This window comes from Balaenoptera acutorostrata, chromosome 12 (genome assembly GCF_949987535.1).
Source record: "Balaenoptera acutorostrata chromosome 12, mBalAcu1.1, whole genome shotgun sequence".
Classification (NCBI taxonomy): Eukaryota; Metazoa; Chordata; class Mammalia; order Artiodactyla; family Balaenopteridae; genus Balaenoptera; species Balaenoptera acutorostrata.
The window spans coordinates 32,613,910-32,635,060 of NC_080075.1; the positions used below are offsets into that span (position 1 = coordinate 32,613,910).

General features: G+C 34.8%; 1 protein-coding gene across 10 annotated transcripts in view; it reads right to left on the reverse strand.

The window, feature by feature from the left end:
* Positions 1 to 241: 241 nt before the first annotated feature.
* Positions 242 to 21,151, reverse strand: part of ZNF638 (zinc finger protein 638) — a 101,433-nt gene continuing 80,523 nt past the window's right edge. For 8 of the 10 annotated variants that reach the window (XM_057557838.1, XM_057557839.1, XM_057557840.1 and 5 more), the window contains 10 exons: positions 20,850 to 20,984; positions 19,571 to 19,696; positions 15,265 to 15,302; positions 9,793 to 11,017; positions 9,142 to 9,207; positions 6,317 to 7,271; positions 5,403 to 5,507; positions 2,939 to 3,040; positions 2,079 to 2,197; positions 242 to 561 (listed from right to left, as the gene is read on the reverse strand). In XM_057557838.1, the coding sequence (XP_057413821.1) occupies positions 496 to 561; positions 2,079 to 2,197; positions 2,939 to 3,040; positions 5,403 to 5,507; positions 6,317 to 7,271; positions 9,142 to 9,207; positions 9,793 to 11,017; positions 15,265 to 15,302; positions 19,571 to 19,696; positions 20,850 to 20,984 (2,937 nt within the window). In that variant the 3' untranslated portion in view covers positions 242 to 495. The other 2 variants (XM_007175533.3, XM_007175534.3) reach the window with 2 other exon arrangements.

Here is a 21,151-nt window from a genome sequence, read left to right on the forward strand (position 1 = left end):
AGCAAGGTTTTACTCAAACCTACCTGAGCCAAACATGCCGTAATTGAATTTTATCCAGAAAAATTGAGAGTTTTAAGAAATCTTTGACCTGTACCAGTTGAAGCAAAGCCAAACACTGTCATGCCTATGACTTCCAGTAACACAAGAAGAATCCCCAAACATCCCAAGTCTCAGTGGTTGTAGAGAAGCCTGTCTGCAGAGGCTATCAAGTCTTTAATAAATCAGCCACAAACACAACATGGTATTTTAAATATACAGTAGGAACATTTATTTAAACACTTCTAAAAGATATTTCTCCATGCCTGATGATTTGATATAAAAATCAAACCCATCATACTTTCCCCTTCAGTCTCTCTACATCAAGGGCAATCAGAAATTTGTACAACATGAATATTTGCTTCTGAAACAAAAATTACAAATTAAGTGATAACAAAAATACACAAATCAACTGGACCCTAAACGAATTTCTAATGAATTTTTTCCCCTTTCCCCCAATCACCTAGAGCTTCTTTCTTCAGCCTCATTCTGCTCCTTTTCCTTTCTTTGCTTGGCCATGAACTTCTGTTAAAAGCAATTCATAATATAAAATATTTATTAGATGTTGCTTTGCTGTGTTACAAACGTATCTAATATATTTCATTGTATTTACAATTTAAAGAGCTTGATCCTACAGAATAAAGATTAGAAACACAGTGCCTTACATTAACATTCCTTCCTTCCATTCGTGAATCATCTGATATTTATGATATACTTATGCATTATCTTGATGCTGGGGGACTCAGTGGTCAACAAGATAGATAAGGCCCCTTACCTCATGGAGCTGACATTCTAGTGGGGGAAGAGAAACAATAAAAGAATAAACAAGATAATTTAGGGGGTGGTGGTAAGTATTATAAAGGAAAGAAAGACTGTAAAGTAAATGAGATTGACTGTTTTTTGGGGTGGGAGGAGTGTTCTACTTTAGCTAGGTCTTTCTTTGTCAAAGGTCTTTCAGGGAAGCTGTTATTTGAGTCGAGACCTAAAAGATGAGGAAGAACCAGCTATACAAGGGGGGTTGGGAGAGGGCAAAGGAACAGCAATATAAAGGTGCAAAGGCAGCCAAGGGGCCTTTCATGTACGAAAAAAAAAAGAGCCAAAAAAGCTGAAACAGAGTGAGCAATAATAGTGAGGTCAGAGAAGTAGAAAAAAAATCAGATCACGAAGGGCCTTACAGACCCACAATAAGAAGTTTGGATATTATTCCAAGTGTAATATGAAGGCAGTGGAAGATTTCAAGAGGAAAAGTGGCATGTTAAGAGCATAGGTAGCACAGCACAATGTTTAAGGGCATAAGCTTAGAATAAAACAAAGGTAGGTTCAAATCCTAAATCTGCCACTAACTAGCTATGTGATCTTGGGGATTAGGTACTCTTCAATCCTGTTTCCTCATCTTCAAAATTGGAACTGATAGCATCCACCTCATAAAATTGATTGGGGGATTGAACAAGCTTCCAGCAAATAACAGCTCAATGAATGTTAGATGAGTGTCTGTGCCACAAATTCAATACAGAGGATATATAAAGCAACTCTCAAACATTCAGGAGGAATCAGAACCACTGTTTCAACAATGGCTAATGACGATTCTCTAGAGTTCTAATCTAAATGTGTCCCAAAGACATGTACAACTAAAAAAAGGGGTGGTAGTAGTGAGGAAATGGATTAAATAAAGTTAAGTGGATTCTTTGGCTAGACAAGTCTGAAACTTTAACATGTTATGTGTCCATGACTCTGCAAGAGGGCATCAGAATATACAGTTTCCCACACTTTAATGGAGTGTCACATGGGACTAGTGATATGCAAAATCTACTCTGGCAAACGTTGCCAGAGGAAAAGGAATAAAAACTAGGAGTTACTGGCAAGATACAGTGAAGGACATGAATAGTACTTTGAACTTAAGTGGAATAAACTTAAGAGGAATAAACAAACCTTAAAAAGTTCGTCCAAAAGGAAAGAATGTACATTTTGTGTGGACACTTCAGTAGTTTGACTATGATACCACCACCTGAAGATTTGATGAGTTAAAAATTAAAAATATCTACCTCTGTATTTTGCTTATGACGTGTACTCCTGCAGTGATTTGTCATTGCTTTTTCACCTGAGTAGAAGAGGGAACAAATTGGACAGAAGAATCCAGCCTTTGGTACAAGAAAGTCTAAATCTAGAGGACAGGAAGAGAGAGGGGGAAGAGGAAGGAAAAAAATTAACGATGATTTATCTAGAGCTGTGTTAATTTATCTAAACATGATAAACATACTAAGCACAGTATACACTTATATACAAACATAATACACACTGTTATGTATCTAGGGATCAAGAGCAATTAAGCCTCTAATCACAAAACCGAAGTCTTTATTTTTAAACAAATTCTGTAATATTCCAGAGCCTCCAGGAATGGCAGGGAACTCCTTCAGAATAGCAGTTCACTGGGAAAGAATCTGGTAGTCTTTGAAATAAACCTCTTAGGAATCTACTGTTAAAATAAAACAGGGAGAAGAGGCAAAATGATAGTCGACTGTCTGCTTGAGGAATACACTGGGTAAACAAATAAGGTGCCCCTTAGCTCATCTGAGCTGGCCATGAACAAAGTTTGCTAGCTAAGCTTTTCCAGCATGTCCTACTCAACTGGAATTTCTGCCTGGGCAAGGATAACTCAATTCTTACCAGAGCAACAAAGAAAGTACATATCCCAGACTTCAAGAGTGCAATAAAAATATCTTTGCCAGGTAAAAACACAGCTTAATAAACTGTTCTCAGAAATGCCAGTGTGCAAAGCTTGCTAATTTCCACTCTAATCATCTAAGCAAGGTCACTGCATTACTCATCTAAACAACAGAACACTTATTATGGTTCTGAATTTTTATTTCACATGGATAAGGAAAAAATGTCATTTTTACTTTACCTTCAGGGACATCAGATGCCACTGATTTCCCCAAAGAAGAGTCCTCAATCTTCTTGCGTTTTTGTTCTGGTTCTGAATCCATTAATTCAGATTCTTCATCAACTAAACTCATTAAATTTTTCAAGGAAAAAAAAAAAAGTTATTCAAAATAGATTTATAGATTTTATACTAAGTGATGTTATCTGAAGCTAACATCAGATAATCTCTGCCTTCAAAGATTAATCTATGAAAAAAAAAGATTAATTTATGGATCACCTCTCTAAGTAAACCTTTCTTGGTTAATCCTACCCGACTATTCTTCTAAGAGTCTTTATATAAGGAATAAATGGGTAAATCTGTTCAACCTTATTAAATAGATTTAAGGATATGGGACTAATGCTTAGCAGCATATTTTATTTACACATTGTTAAGGAAAAAATTTAAAAGGTAATGGAAGAAGTTCAAGTTCTATATTATTGGCAAGAGTTAACGTGTGTATGCAAAAGTGATGGGGTGGGTGAAGAGTGTGGATTGAGGGGAAAAGGACAAGAGCAGAGAATAATTCTGCTGCCCTGTACTGAAAACCCTTCCAACCAAAAAAAACAAAACCTAAACTGATGGACTAAGACCCTTGTTAGACTGAATCACAAGTGAAACTACAAACATTCAAACCCAGCAAAGTGAATTAACATGTAAGAAGCATTCAATGTGATCAGCAAAATGCCTAACAGGATCTTGGGGGAAGACAAAAACAAAAACTGGTTCCAAGCAATTCTGGTTACCCTCAGTAGCTGAAATACCTAAACTGCTGTAAAGCACTGGACAAATCTCTCTCACATATATATCATTCATTTAGCTTTTATCTCGTGTGAGACAGGCAGGTCAAATCATTATTATCCCTATTTCTTCACAGATGGAGAAAGCAAAACCAAAAGAGGTAAGAAACTGATTATGTCCAAGGATGCATAGCCAGTAAGTGACAGAGACTTGTGACTTCAAGTTCAGTGCTCTCCCCATGTAACTGGGCTACTCTTTACCAAATCTGAGGGGATGGTTAGAAACTATGAAATCGTTATTTACTGTTCTCTTACTCCTTGCATTTTACCAGTCATCAAGTCCCAAAGAGTCGATTGAAAAGGCTGTCTCGCTTTTCTTGACTTGATGCTTAAAACAGCCTCCAGTGTCTTGCTACAACCCTGAACAGAGTAATACTTCCTCAAACACATATGCTGCTGCCACTCCAAAGGCACCTTTATCTAATAATAACAACAACAATAATACATATTATATATAATTACATAATAATTTAAAAGATTAAAACAAATATTTTAAGTTTAAAATTATTTAAAAAATGACTTTTTCTTAAGCTAGGTTCTTTCATCAAATATATTGTCTATTAATGAAAATAAATGGTTACAAAAGCAGTAAAGAAATGATTCTTTCTCTATTCTTCTGTTGAGATGAGGCAGTTCTAAGCAAGCTGGTAGCTGAAGTTGCCCTATCACAACAGAAATCCCGAGGGGGGAAAGCCCTCATGAAATTATGCTAGAAGCATTTGTCAGTTAGTAAAAACACTGACTATGGCTTGGTATCAAGGAGAGGTTAATGGAGAAGAATAGACAAAGGAGGAGTACCCACTTAGCCAAGGGAGAGAGCATCAAGAAAGAGTACATAATCAACAGTAACAAATGATGCAGAGAAGTCAAATAAGACTAAATTAAGAAGAAAAAAACTTAATCCAGTATGACAAGCAGAAGGGTTTTAGGTTTTTATTACACCTGGTTAGGAAATGGGAAAGGAAGGAGGCCTAAATAAATTGTGGAGCAGCACTGAGGACCCAGCTGAGAGCTAGGTCAATGAGATGCGACTGAATCACAGTTGGTAGTTTTTCCTTAGAGAACATAGGATACAAAAGCAGGAGGGCAATGAGGGTGCTGTTTTCAAAGAGAACGGTACAAGGGATTTAGGATTTTGCTATGAATATATGGACACAATGACAAATACTTGTTAAGTAACTGGAGTATTCTAGACACTGTTCCCTATTTGTTTCAACATGAATTGCACTGTTATTAAGACATCTTATTTAATTCACTGGCTGTCTGCTCGGCAGCATCCACAAAGCAAGAGATCTGGTACACAAATAAAAGCTAGCTAATAAATAATTTTTACTTGATGCTGCAACATGGTCAGAATAACCTTTTGTGGATCATTTCCACAAAAATTTGTCACATTCTATTATAACAGGATCCCATATTATTCTCTATTATCCCATTCCATTATGTTCCATTATCTCTATAATTGCAAAGATAAAAATCTTTATCCAGATCTAATCATTAATGGGCTGCCTTCCCTCACTCCCTCAACTCCCATCCCTGCTCTGTTGACTCTTTTTCTACTTTTCTTCTTAGACAGTAGATCTTTGGAACTTTAACCACCTCCTCATATTGCGTTACTCTCTCCCCCACTTCTATCAATCCTGCTTTACCTTCACTAATTTGGAAGGCCTCTTCATCATTTGCTGGTTCTGCCGTAACAGCTTTTTCTGATGGTGGCGTTTTCCCAATTCTAACTCTCTTGGCTGGCACTTGAGCTTTAAAGAGAAAGTCTAATTTATTGCTACAGTAACAGTGTTTAAATTGCTTTTAACTCTGAAAAACAACTTTAACACCTTTTTTGCAAACAAGATAGATATTACTCAAATTTGGGAAGGAAACCTATTTCTAATATAAAATAGGAGAATTCTGTTTTTAAAAATTCAGCACTAGTCTAAGCATTCTCGTTTTATTTTCCCATTTGTCCGGATCAAAACTCCACTTTACCACCTGCTTTTCTCAAGGAGCCTACCCACATTTTTCTATTTTGTTCAAGACTGTGGGACCTTTCTAGTATTTTTTCTTAGTTTGGTTAAATTTTTCAAGATTTTTGTATTCGAAATTATTTTGATCTCCCTAAAGTACTGAAAGTGAGCTGACCTACTATTCTATACCATCAAAATATTACTTAAAAGTGAAATGGTACCTTCACAAATTTTCCCACATCCTAAGTCTAAGCAAAAACTAGGAGGCAGGCTGGTATAAACAGCCTTCTACTTATCAAAAGCTGTATTTTCTCAATAATACAAACATATCATTTTCATTCCAATTCTAATCTGGGTATTCTAGTTTGCTTTCTGGTTTTGTTATCTTTTCTTGAGATACAGTAACTTGGGGCAGGGTCTGAACTAAGAGAAATTTGTGAAACTTGAACATATTTCTTCGGAAAATATCACTTGGCCATAACTATCTGTTGGCTTCTTATGTCAATACACAGTGAAATTATTGGTAATGTTGTAACATATATTTTAAAAAATTTTAAATGTAGTCCCCTATAAAACAAAAGCTACCACTTCTGAGTATCTACCTGCTAAGTGTCTTTCAATCATGGTTTTCAGATCTTCTTCCATAATATTCTCATTTACTGGACCCACTTGGGACAAAGCTTCAAGTTTTGTCTTCTTTGTGTCCACAGCTCTCTTTCTTCTATCCCCTCTTTTATCGGTGGGATGGTCATGTTTGCTTTGTGTTAATTCAACTTTTAAATCATTGTCTCCATCTTCCTCCTCTCCAACTTCATCAACAGTAACAAAATTAAGCTCTTCTTTAAGGTTGTTAAAATCTGCCAGAGAGTCTTCATCCTCTTCAGTTACTTCATCTAATGTCACTAAATGCAGATCACTGCTGTCATCCTGTATTTCATCTACAGTAACTAAAGCAGAAGGGTCTTCAGGCATGTGAGAAGAAATGAACCCAATGGAATCCCTTCCAGTATTTTCCTCATCTCCTTTAGTATTTAAAGCAGCAAAACTTATGTCTGCCGACTCATTTAAAGGTAGCTCTTCTACTTCTCCAATTTCATCCACAGTTACCAAGCGTTCCTGTTTGAGAAGATCTTGTTCTTCAGCCACTGACAGTACAGTAACATCTTTAGGTTCACTGTGGGAAATGCAATCATCTTGATCAATTAACTCATCTAATGTAAGAAGTGAATTTGAATTTTTTACCATTTCTTCCATATTTATTTCTTCTTCATCAATTACTTCATCCACAGTGACTAGAGCTTGTGCTAGATGTGCAGCTGCATCTTCTTCTTCCCCAATCTCATCCAATGTTACAAAAGATAATTCTCCCTCAACAACACGAGGAGCAGAGATTTTCCCCTTCTTCTTCTTCAAGTTAAGTTCAGAGGAAGGGGTATTTTTGAGAGCTTCCTTCCTTTTTCCCTTCAGTGGATTCTGCTTGGCTTGAAAAGGATTCACTTCTTCTATAACTTCATCCACAGTAACAAATTCATCCAAATTAAATGGAAATAAGGGTTCCTGTTGGAAAGGTAAAAAAACTCACAGAATTGTGAACAACTACTGATAACTGGCTAGGTTCCATACAGTCTCAATAAATGTGCATGACATACCTATCATTTGTGAGAATTTCAGTATAGAGATGTTTCCTAAAGCTGAAATTAGTTATTTTTCAAAGCCCCACAAACAAATCCAAAGAGTAAACAATGCCAAAGGTAAAATCCTAACAATAGCAATCTAATTCCACCTTTACTTAATTTCAGTAAGATTACAATTATTTCCTAAATGACGTGCGAATTGGAAATATGATGTACAAAAATACTACATTAAGAGCATTAATCAAACAATTAACATAATATAAAGAATTTACCATTCCATATGTTAAATGATATCTAGCAAGTGTTTTGGAGACTTCATGGACTACTAAAAGCACCTCAAATGCAACTAGAAAGTTAATAGCTAACTATTCCATCAATCAATTTAGATACATAATACATATTTTAAGATATGTAATACTAAGATACAGGCACACTTTGCTTAATTGCACTTTGCTTTATTGTACTTTGCAGATACTACTTTTTACAAATTGAAGATTTGTGGAAACCCTGTGATAAACAAGTCTATTGGCGCCATTTTTCCAACAGCACTTGATAACTTCATGTCTCTGTGTCACATTTCGGTAATTCTCACAATATGCAAACTTCTTCATTATTATTGTATTTGTTATGGTGATCTCTGGTCAGTGACCTTTGATGTTACTACTGCAAAAAGATTACGATTCACTGAAGACTCAGATGATGGTTAGCATTTTTTAGCAATAAGGTACTTAATTAAGGTATGCACATTTTTTTAAAGACACAATGCTACTGTACACTTAATAGAGTACAGTATAGTATAAACATAACTTTTACATGTACTGGGAAACCAAAAAATTTGTGTGACTCACTTTTATTCAGATATTTACTTTACTATTCTGGTCTGGAACAGAACTTCTAATATCTCTGAGGTATGCCTATATAAGATTTATATTTTGAGAAAGTTATACAGAAAATTTATTACTAAGACTTAATGACAAATATAACTGCACTTGAAAAAAAATAATATCTGTAATTTGAAAAATGGTGCCAATTACTAAAGAAAATAAATTCCTGGCAGGCCTCCTACACATTTAGTACACTATCAATGGTCAATTACTAGTAAATATAATAATGGCATTAGAATACATACGCAGTAAATTTAGGGCAGGAGGGGGGATGTGTAAGCAACTGTACTATCAATTTATTAAGCCATGGAAGAACCATAATCCTTCCTTCTGCTTCTTAAACTACTAACATTTCTCCTTGCCCTAATAAAGTAGACCCAAATTTATGCCCTACCAGGGGAAAAAAGTAAAATAACTGAAAAAATATTCTATGAATAACAGAAATCTAAAATACCAAACAGCCAAATATAAATTGTAACATGTTTATTTGGCAGTAGAAGTCAGTACCAAGAAAGTAAATCTTAAAGCCCGTCTAGTTAGGTTAAATTGAGTGGTACCAAAAGGATAACAAAATGGAGAGGACTCAAGTCAAATGTCAACCTCCTTTACATAGATGGTTTTATTCTGTGTTACAACCCCTTCCTACTGATGTGAGACTGGAGGTGTCTTCCTACTCTAATCCCCTTTCCATCCCTGTGTAACTTTTTGCTCCACACCAAGAACAAACTATTTAGCCTAGCTCAAGGTCAGAAAATGAACTGGTGGTGGGGTCAAAAATATACTATCTCATTCCTGTCCCTTGCTCTATATCAAACTAATTATTACAGGAGAGACACAAGTTACAAGGTGGACGAACTCTTTTATGGAATGATGGAATAGATGGGTCTGTGTTAGTAGATTGTTTCTTACCTCTTTGGGTTTGGAACTTCTACCAGTGGTGCTTTTAGGAGTCTTAGTGTTTTGCCCAGTCAAAGTCTGAAATATTAAATAAGAAATACAGAAAAACAGAATTTACAACTAGGTTATTAATGTTCTTTAAAACACAAAAAGAATTCAAAAAGCAAATATTACCCAAACACATTCAATTATACAAATATTTAACAGGTATACCAAGCTAAGTCAACAATCATTTAACAGTATAGGCATCATCTCCATAAGCTGTAGTTAAATTCAGTTTTACTGTCTAAGTAGGGCCATCAGTAAGCTGATAAAGGAAGCTTCAATTTAAAAGAGAAAACGGTTTCCCATTTCAGAAGCTAAATCACCTCAGGAGATTCAATGCAGATTTTTTTTTTTTTTAAATGCAAAGTTTTATTTCTGACCACATTTTATCCAAATAATGCTTTCACACCTGTTAATAAATTACAAACTTGAGCTTATTATTCTAAGTGTCTACTGGCTTAAATCAATGGAGTCATTTAAGAAAGGGAAAAGGGAGCTTGGGGGTGAAGGGAGTGAGCAGATGAAAGCATAAAACAAGATTACATCTCCTACTCCTTAGCTACAACAGAGAGCTAATCACTTCAAAGATTCTCTGAACATTCTTCCTACCCTCCTCACCTTATTGTTGCTGTCATCCCGTTTCATGACGGAAGGTTTAGCCTCTGTTTCCTGAGACTGTTTTGTAATATCCCTGTAATCCAGTTTAGAATCTTTGCCTTGCAGGGCTGAGATCCTTCCACTGCCTCCTCTGGTAACACTGCTCTGAGTGGGTTTCAATTTACTGCTGTTTTCAGCCAAGCCTGATCTGGCACTTGTAGGTTTAAGGAGACCCAATTCCTTGGCTGAAAGTTTCTTTTCAGCATTTATTTGATCTCTGAGTACAGATTTTAGAAAACTTTTCTGGTTTTCAGATTTTGAAGCTGTAGCTTTTGCCTTTAGAGAAGAGACCATACCAGCCTTGATGCTTGATTTACTGCTAGATGCATTTGATGCAGGCAGCATACTAATTTTACTAGTTTCATCAGACTTATTGGCCTGAACCACTCCTTTATTTGGGCATGCCTTGGTCACTGAGTTTTCTGCAGGCTTTTCTTTCATTGCAGCCACAATCTTTTCCAACTTCTCTGCAACCATCTTATCATCATTCTTTTCAGCCTTCTCTATTCGTATTTGCAGATTCATTCTGGTTCCCTTGGTATTTAATTCATTCTCCTCCTTTTCATCCATATTACTTTTTGCAGAAATTCCCTTTGTGCTCACTGACTGCTCATCCCCAGTGGAAATTCCAGGTACTAAGGCCACAACACAAGTAGATGGTACTATTTCTGAAACAGTTTCATGTTTGTCTACTTCAGCTACAGCTTCTATCATAGACTGTGTAATTGCAGAAAAGAAATCTTCTGCTTCAGATGGAGAGTCTTCTAGAATTCCTTTGATGTTCCTTTCTTCTATAAATGCACTATCAGATGATGTTAATTCTGTTTCAGGGTTAATAATTTCTGCCTCTTCCTTCTCAAAGTCACTGGTATACACCTGCTGATTTAAAACAGACTGCTCTCCATTTTCAGTGAATAAGTCAATACTGGCTGGAGTGGATGCTACAAGAGGAATTTCCACTTTGACCTCCTCTCCTTGAGTTTCAACTTCAAATGTTTCAATAGCAAAGTCAGAGACACACAGTGCTTTTTCTGGTTCTTCCTCACAAGGCTCTTCCTGTTGTATAAAAGTTTCTGTTTGAATGCTGGGAATAGATTCCTCTTTAACTTCACTAGGTTTAACGGAGGGACTATCAGCTGCTCTTTGCACCTCACTTTCAACAACTGGACGGTTTTTCAAGTCAGGGCTAAAAGTATTTAAAAACAAAAAGAACACAAACAAAAACACAAACAAAAATCAAACTATGATGAGAATTCAACCATCATAAATAATCCTGTTGATGCTAATTGTTAAGACTTCCTGATACAAGAGCAATAAGCACTGGGAAATCCAGCCAATCAGCATAATAATGGTTAAGAAGTTTTGATGTAAATATACAGATAACATAAAATTTTAAAATGATCCTCCATTGCACTAAAGATTTCTTTTTAGTTCAAAGGAAATTATGGCAATATTATGACCACTGATATGATCATTTTACTCATATAAGTTATAACCATTTTTTTTTCCTTCTGTGTCAAGTTTGCCCCTGATACCAGAAGGCTGAATGCGAATTTCAGACATCTCAAATTATTATTAGGTCTTATCTCCCCAACAGTGGTAACTGAAATAATAAAATATGTTTATGGTTCGTGAAACTAGTGATCCATGCATTATTTACAATTTTGTAAGTGAGCCTTACATAAAAGGAACAGAAACAGAAACTGATAGGCCACACTTATCTTAAACACGTCACCTCTTTCTTTTGGGTGTGAAACAGATTTGTTTTCAATTTCCCAAGAACTGTATTTATTAGTAATACTTAAAAGAAAACTTTCTTTGGAAATATCTTTTAAATACTCTGTTGGAGATTTAAAGTTAGAGGCAAAGCTGATACAACCACCTTAACATAAACATGTGTACTTATTATAAAGTATGTGCCTTTGGCTATATCACAAGAAGAAATTTGTTAAAAGAAATCCTTCCAGTTACAGAGACTAATTTAAGATTCTAATACATAGCTTAAAATTTTAAGTAAAATTATTTAGAAGAAATGGAGGAAATACATGGCAAATATATGCAACTGATCTAATTCATCAAGGTCCTCCCAAATCCAACATAAAAATAAAAGTGTGCGATACAACTATTTTCACTGAGACAGAGACAGAATAAACTGTTTTTATATTAATGCTCCATGGATAAGAGATTATCCTGAATAGTAATAAGGAAAATCTTAGCTTCTGAAGACAACATCCAGCACTCTGTCAACACAATAATGTTTAACAAATACATCTGATTAATTACATTAGAAGGTACAGGTTGGAGAAAGACTCCAGAAAGTGATCCTGCCATATCAATATCTCAGTGTTGACTTTTTCCTCCTACCATTCAAGGAAGGAGGGGATGAGACATCCCTTTTGATATGCTTCTCAAAGGGTGGCTATATACTCTTTAGTTACTGCAAGATGGTGTCCGTGTCCTGAGACATTAATAATATTTCAGAAGTTTGGAAAAAGTAAGTGCTACCACATCAGGGCCTAATCTTATGAGCCAATAAACTATTCCTCCCTCCTCCAAAGATGGTTAAGTTTAAACTTCCAGAGGAGAAAACTTTTCTAAGAGATCAGAGAAACACCTCTTGAAGAAAAGCCATTAAGGCAAAGAGTTTGAGGAATTTATTTAAGTTAAAAAGTCAGTAACCATAGATCTTTATCAAATAATATTCTATTCAACTGTATAAGCTATCCTTTGTATGCTGAAAGGGTTTAAAGGTTTGTATTTGAAATGATTCACATCCCTTATATTAAAAAATACCAATGGCTGATTTTTGGTGTTCCAAATTCTTAGGAAAAGTAAAAAAAAAACTTGTTGCCAAACACAAATATGACAAAGAAAAAGTTGTGATATTCAGTTAAAGCAGTTATGTGAATATTATTTCTCAAGAAATAAGCTTTCATTTTTAAGTTACAAGACTCATTTCCAATAATGAACATTAAATTCAAACTCCTGCCTCATTACAGAACTGCATATTAACCCTAAAGGCTTTACAAACTAGAGCTATACAAAAACACCAATTTACTGGGCTTTAGAAGGAGAACAATGGAGATTTTGATTCCTGGCTCTAGGATACAGTAAGTCCTCCCCCTTTACCACATTTAAAGTTTGTCAGTAAATTTAAAAAGCTGTTATCTTTTATACAAAATGAATCACTATGCAGTATCACACTTGAAACAGACAGCATGAACCTACTTAGGAAAACGGCTTAATTCCATATTTGTTCTTGTGTGCCAGTCTTTTAAAATTATCGTGCTTTCTTCATAGGATTTATTTTTCCAAAAATTAGTATCTAGTTTTCTGGCTGATACGGTAAAAAGCTTCAGTGTTCATCAAGTTAGCTTGGAAAGTCAGTTTGAGATGTCAAATAAATGAAATTATTAACACCAGAGTATAAAAAACAAGTCTTTTAAAAGAATAAAGAAAACAAAATCATATTCTGGAAACTGGACCAAAAAAGGATTCCAGAAAGGCTGGGTTCAGGATAGAGGTATCTAATTTCCCACTCCCCTGTCCTACCCCATCCCTCCATAAAACCAGGGTTTCAAAATCTTCAGAGAAGGTATATAATAAAAGCTGGCCATGAGAACAAAGGTTAACACCATACCATATACTTTCTGAGAAACTTTAGACTGAGACATAACAGTGAAGATCAGTATTTATTTCAGAGGGCCACTGAGTACTGCCCAACATTATTAATGAACTGGTGAACATTTCCTCTTGCACCCTTATTTGGAGCCTTAATCATATGATAAATAAATAACGTTCACATGGGGGTTGGTTAAAACAGGGAAAATGTAGAATTTTATTAAATTATTAATATATCCATGTGAGATTTCTTTTAAAAAGGAAACAAATACTTTACATTAACTATAAACAAGAGGATCATATTAACGAATTAGCATCCACAAGTGCTTAAAAAAAAAATACAAGGACCAGTATTTTCTCAGGATCAGCTTACTCCAATAAAGAAATGTGAAGTATTCAGCCACATCCCATGTCTTTTTTCTCTAACATCATACAGGTCAGAAAAAAACAACTGCAAAGTCGGAATTAAGAAATTATTAGTGCTAGAACTTTAAAAATTAATAAGACTAGACAACTATTTGTAAATTCATTAAGACATATCTGATTTTAAAAGATAAGTGAAAACAATGAAAGAGAAAATGACCAAACGCACACAGTAACTATTCTTTTGGACGTGAAAGAAACTGTCAAATGAAATATATAAAATGGATTTTTGGAAGAGCCTACTTACTTACCAGCCAGAGTTACTACAGCCAAAGTGCAGGTCTATCTATACTACTACATGCAGCATTGTTACTTATTCAGCCCTTTGCGGGCTTTTGTAGCAAACACTGCTTGCTGTTGGTTATTACTTCTTAGGCATGTAAATATAATTGGTATGCTGATGTGCAACTTAAAGTTTGTGTGGATATGTATAGCCAACCTATTGCTTAAAGTTACCGATATATTTTAATGTACTCATAATCATGTTTATCATTTAAAAGTCTCATTTTATAAAAATTACTGAGAAGAAAAATCCGTAAGACATCCTGTTTTTCAGGCATCTTATAATTAGGCAGTGTATCAAATAAAATAAACTTTCCATATTTATACACTCAAACTCCTCTTTCAAACTGATAAGCTCTTACTACACTGACTAAGAAATAAGGGTAAATCACTTAGTATGAAAGAGCGAAAGAATTCTCTATCAGTGATTCCCAATGAAGAGCAGTAAAAGGGAGGTTATTCATTGGTGGGACAAGGGTGGTGATGAGTGTGGTATTCATCAGGATGAGAAAGTCACTACAAAGAGGATATACTATATGTGGTCAAAAAAAGTTGCGAGTTACCAGTTTGTATAGACTCTGAAGAACAACCTTTCACCCTCTGAAAATATAAAGCAGTGTACATATTATTTTGTTTTATACCAAAATACACACTAAATACTATCTTTCTGGTTTTAAAAACTCAATGAAAATTTAAAAGGATTATACAAACAAACTTAAAATTACTACTGTGCCTAACTATTTTGGAATAGAAAAATCTAACAAGAATATAACACTGATAACAGAGTTGAGCTGTTCAAGAGAATTAGCAAAACATTTCATAAAGAAGGCAAATTTATATATTTAATTCAAACTGTGTGTACACATTCACTTCTCCTAAAAAAAAAAAATCAGTAAATATCTGAAAGAGACAAAAAATAATAACAAAAAAAGCCCCTAGGTCAAACAGAGCCCTCCAAAAACCCCAAAACAAAAAACACCCTCATAACACTCATATAAAAGATACAAACTTTTTGTTACTAGTGAACAATTACCATAAAATACACAAATAATATTTAGTAATTAACTACATACTATAAAAACTGTTAGCAAACTTAAAGCAACATACCTTTTTTTCCCTAGTTCTGGGTCTTTCTCAGCTTCAGCCTGTAATATAATTCCACATTTTATTAGAGGATATTCTACTGGATTTAAAATATTTAACTCATCAATGCAGTGTTTTCAGTTCTTAAAATCTAAGCTAAAAAAAACACCCATACCTTAAAAATATATCAAAACAGATAGTTTTCAGTGTCCACATAACCATCAGGTTCTAGAATTTTTTTCCCATTTTTAGATAAAGATCTCTAAATAAGATTATACAGAATAAATGACACACAGAAATTAATGAGAAAAATAAGTTTCCATAATGTTGATAATAAATAAGAAAATTTTAACTTTAAAAGCCTGGAAATACTACCTTTTGCTAAGAATAAAAACAAGTAACCTGAAATATCAACGTATTTTTTGTGCAATTATTATTTTAAAAGACTTCTATTTATGAGAGACTAGTTGACTTAGAAAGCTTTCTACTCAAAACACACAGAAGTGCTGGACAAAATTTAACAATAATCCTTTTAAACATGTATCTGAACCACCAAGAAAGCAATGTCCTGGGGCCCAAAATGAAAGGAGGAATTAAAATTCAGTGCTTATGCCAAGCACTGATCCAGGCACTTAGGATACATCACTGAACAAAACAGCAAAAATATCTGCCCTTTAGAACTTACATATACTAGCTGAAGGCTTTTTCTGTGGGGAATCGTGTGCTGAGTCGAGAATTATCTTTCTCTAGATTTTCTCAGATTAAAAGCTGAGAATTATATTGTATAGAAACTGAATAATATTTCTAGAGAGGTTCCCGGTGTGGGTGTTGGAGTCCCAGAGTAAAGGCCTTCTTTACTAGGGTATCTGGTAAGGTATCCACTCTACACTGTAATGGTATATAAAGAAAATTAAAGATGGCAGTTGATAAGTCCCATCCACAGTGCTTACAAGCGGTCTTCTCATTCATGGGAGAAACTTGTTAGAGGAAACCAAAACCAAAACCAAAACCAAAACCAACCTATATGATAGTAGAGAAAATCTGTACCAGATACCTGTATTAGCTAACTTGCTTCTTTATTCATAAATTAATAGAAGAGAAAAACAAATGCACAAGAGAGAACAAATCAAGCATACAAAGCTGACTGAAGATATTTCAGAGAACTGCTTTAAAAACAACTCTAAAGAATACTCTCTAAAAAATTTTTCTAAAAAAAAATTCAATAGGATATAGCATCCATAATATCAGTACAGGTGCTACTTCCAGAAAGACAGAACATTAAAATCTGAAGAGAAGAAATATTCAAAGACATAAGAGGAAAATTTTCCTCAGGTGAAGGAACACACTAATTTTTAGATTTCATAAATTCAATGAATGATCTAAGCAGGATATAGGAAATAAGTCCCAAACCAAGTTAAAACCTTGCTCACTGCACCAGCCATACTGATCCTCCTTGGAATTCCCGAATCACCAAATACGTCCTTAAGGCCTTAGCTCTTGTTCTCTCTAAAAACCTCTTCTCTTTGATACGTTAGTAGAGTTCGCTCTCTTACTTCTTTCTTTCAGGTCTCTCAAATAACTCTTTCTCAGAGGGGCCTGACCACTCTAAAATACACATATCCCCCTGCACACCCCGCCATCCAGCACACTCTATCATTTTTTCTTGATTTTTCTCCACAGCACTTCATAGCACTTTTTACCACCTCACACTACGTATATATACGTGTGTGTGTGTGTGTGTATATAAAATAAGCTCCTTGAAGACTGGGCCATTGACTTCTCTGTTTACCAATGTATTCCAAAATCTAAAACAGTGCTGGCATAGAGAAGGAATTAGATAACTATTTGCTAAATGAATTAGGAATAAATGCTAAAAGGTTTCAAAGAGAAAAAAAAAATTACATAGAGGTAGGATTGGAATCAGCCTTCTCCTTAACAACACTGGTTAAGAAAAACAAAACAATAAAAGCAAGAACAATCTGAGCACAGAATTCTCCACCTGGACACACCATCAATGAAACATGTAAGAGAAAAATAAAGTCATTTCCAAATATGCAGGGATTTAGAAAGTTTACTGGCCATACATACTTTCTGGGAAAATTATTTGACAATATATTCTGGCAAACAGAAAGTAATCCAAGAGAGTAGGAGATACATAGTCCAAGAAATAACAGAAGTAACTCAGAAGAGCAATAAAAAGAAAATCAAAGGTATATAGATGCCTTTACAAAGCAAATGGCCATAAATTTAGAACAGGGTGTCAGAAGAATAGCTCTAAGAAGAGAGCATATTCTATTCAACAAATAGTAATTAAGTTATGTGACCCGAGTAACATGAAGACAGTCTTCTTTTTTCCTTTCAACAACAAAAAAACAACTCCTAAACTGTACAGGAAAGCCATAACCCAAATACTGAACAAAAACACAGCATCATTTTGAGAAAAGACCGGGAGTATAAGAGAGTCACTTCCAAGTGTGCAAGTTACACGTATTTCTTTCTTTATAGACCTACTCTCATTACTAAATTCTGCAGTAAATATCTTCATAATCAAGATATCAAAAATGCAGGTCCTGGGTTTCTGTACTTAGAATTAAGCCTTCATACTCTGTATGCAAGGTAACTATAGTTATAGAATTAAAGGTTGTAATGTACTACATGTGGAAGTAACATTACAGGTAACAAAAATGGGGGGAGGATATTGAACGGAGGGTAACATAGGATACTAATTAACTCATTATAAACATGGTAATTTAAAAACTGTTATTAAAAAAATCTGGGGGCAGGATTTATTTCCACCTCATAGTCTAGCTTAGGCTTTCATTACCTCTCATATAGACTATTACAACACCTTGAAATTAGTCCACCTGCCTCTACTATCCAATTTATGATTTGTTAAATGGATATAATGGACATTATGTGACATGCTCAAGATTACAAGGCTAGCTTATCAGTGGTGGAGCTAATAAGTCTTTTATAATAAGTTAAATGTGCTCTTCAATTTAATAAGCTGTAAGAATGAGGTTGAGTTAGGATGTGGGAAATAAAGCATTAATTTAGGCAGAAGTTTCATATAATTTCCACTTGTTTCATTTTCTTTAAAAATTTGGGACCACAATTCTGGAAGAAAAATTTATGCGTAGTCTGTGTTTACTGTAATTCTGAACATAGTTGAAAGTAATAACTTGAAACATACCACAACACAAAGTTTTAAAAATACAATGTTCTGCTGAGAAAAAAAAAATGCTAAAAACTTAAAAAAATTTTTTTTCTGAAATCAGGTTAAATAAGCCACACAAATTTGTGCTTAAGGACTTCCCTGGTGGCCCAGTGGTTAAGAATCCGCCTGCCAATGCAGGGGACATGGGTTCGAGCCCTGGTCTGGGAAGATCCCACATGCCACAGAGCAACTAAGCCCGTGTGCCACAACTACTGAAGCCCGTGTGCCACAACTACTGAAGCCCGTGTGCCTAGAGCCCGTGCTCCGCAACAAGAGAAGCCACTGCAATGAGAAGCCTGCATACCACAATGAAGAATAGCCCCCGCTCGCTGCAACGAAAGAAAGCCTGCACGCAGCAACGAAGACCCAATGCAGCCAAAAATAAATAAATTTAAAAAAAAAAATTTGTGCTTAAATCAGTATCATGATGCATTCATTTACTTATAGGTGCTCTATTTAATCTGGATTTAGATGGTGGAATTTTCTCTTTCTTGAGCAAGCACGAGTTTGGCAGATTAACAAAAACCAGCAGACACCAAATATAAGGCCCTATTTATCTCCTGCTATTGAGATACAATGAAACTATTAGAAAGAGAAAACATCTGAGTTTCAATTTAATTCTTTCAAAGGTAGACTATTCATAGTTTTCAAAGATTATTACTGTGCAAGCCAAGAACCTGTAAAATCTTCTTTCTTATGAAAGAAGAGAGTATAATAATTTAAACAAGTAAAAGAAAAAAACTTCTATCAGGAGGAAGTCAAAATGGACTCAATGTAGACTGCATTCTGGAGATAATCATGCTATGTATATGGCATCACTCTGCACATATGTCCATAGTAAGCATCGGAATGAATACGCTACATTTTCTAAAATTACCTCAATCTATTCTCATTTATACAAATTTATACTGTTCCATAAACCATGAAAATTGGAATAATGATTGCAAAATAAATTTTTAAAAGAAACAGTATCTAAACTCAGAATGAGTTTGACTATTGTCCAAGAATCATTCTCGAAATCAGCTTCAGAGTGTATCTTCTAGCTTTGGGAGAATGACCTTTATGCTTTCCTCATTTTCTAAAAGCACAAAAGTTGATAGAAAATAATCTTACCTCTGCTGAGTCTATCTTTGGAGATAATGTGCAGGTCAATACATGGTTACCTATGTTCTGTGGATTTTGTTTCAGAAAGCTGTACATTGACTGAGCAGATTCAGGACTATCTAACTGAAGAATTGCCTTTGGAAAAGACAGAAAAGTATTAATTAATAGTTCCTAAAAAAATTAAAAGTAGAATTACCATAGAATCCAGCAATTTCATTTTTTAGTATATACCTAAAAGAATTGAAAGCCAGAACTGGAACAAGTATTTGTACACCCATATTCATACCAGTATTATTCACAGTCAAAAGGTGGAAGCAACCCAAGTGTCGATCAACAGATGAGTGGATAAACACATGTGGTACATACATACAATGGAATATTATTCAGCCTCAAGAAGGAAAATTCTGACATATGCTACAATACATGCTGGAAGACATGCTAAGTGAAATAAGCCAGACACAGAAGGACAAAAATTGTATGATTCCACTTATATGAGGTACCTAAAGTAGTTAAATTCAGAGACAGAAATTTAAATGGTAGAATGGTGGTTGCCAGGGGCTAGGAAAAGGGGAGATGGAGAGTTGCTGTTTAATGGACAGGGAGTTTTAGTTTGTGAAAATGAAAAAGTTCTGGAGATGGATAGTGGTGATGGCTGCACAACAACGTGAATATTCTTAAATGCCACTGAACTGACACTTAAACATGGTTAAAGAAATTTCTTAAACATGTCAAAGAAATTAGTATCTGCTATTTGGTCAATTAGGTATTTTTTATGAAGCAAATACTGTCAACTTTGCTATAAAACCCTTTCTACCTTTCTAGGTAATACATGGTTGACCAAAATCTAATTTTCATGGACACGTCTGAATTAAACAGAGAAGACAGAGGGCACAGAAAATGTAAAGGGACTTTAGAAATACCTGGTTGACACCCTTTCATTTTATAAATAAGAACTAAAAGTGTAAACCAACTTAGCTAAGGTCACAAAGGTAGTTAAGGCTAGATGAACACAAGTCTGCACTTCCCCAAAAGATAATGCTCTTTGCACGTATTACCTTTCTCCCTTGTGCAAGTTTTTATTTCCCCTTCAAACTAAGAGTTCTTCCTCCTTCCTGCCACAGCCCAGGAGAAAATATGATGGTATATCATAATTCTGCTAAGAGGCTGAATAATGTTTATAGGTGCTTCAGTTCAGAAGCTGAATTAAAAGTTACAGACCATAAGAATATAGGGTTCAATTATATATTCTCTACAGAACATACAGCGAAAATAGAAGTGACCTTGTTACCTTGTTTTTATTACTCATGTATACATGGTGATCCACTTTTCCAAACTGAAGTCCAACACAAAGTACACACTGAAGTCCATCTTCTGGTAAGTTATCAAGATGTACAAATCGATCGTAAATTTTATCTACATTTGCCTGTAGTTTTTTTTTTTTTTTTTTTTTAGGAGACAGCATAGAAAAAGAGAGAAACAGCTAAAGTATCAAACTGTAAAACACAGACTAACAATTTATTTTTCAGAGGTCAGGTGATGTCCTCTGCCAAGAGTAAGAAAATGACTATATGGGTAAAGATAGTGAGGTCT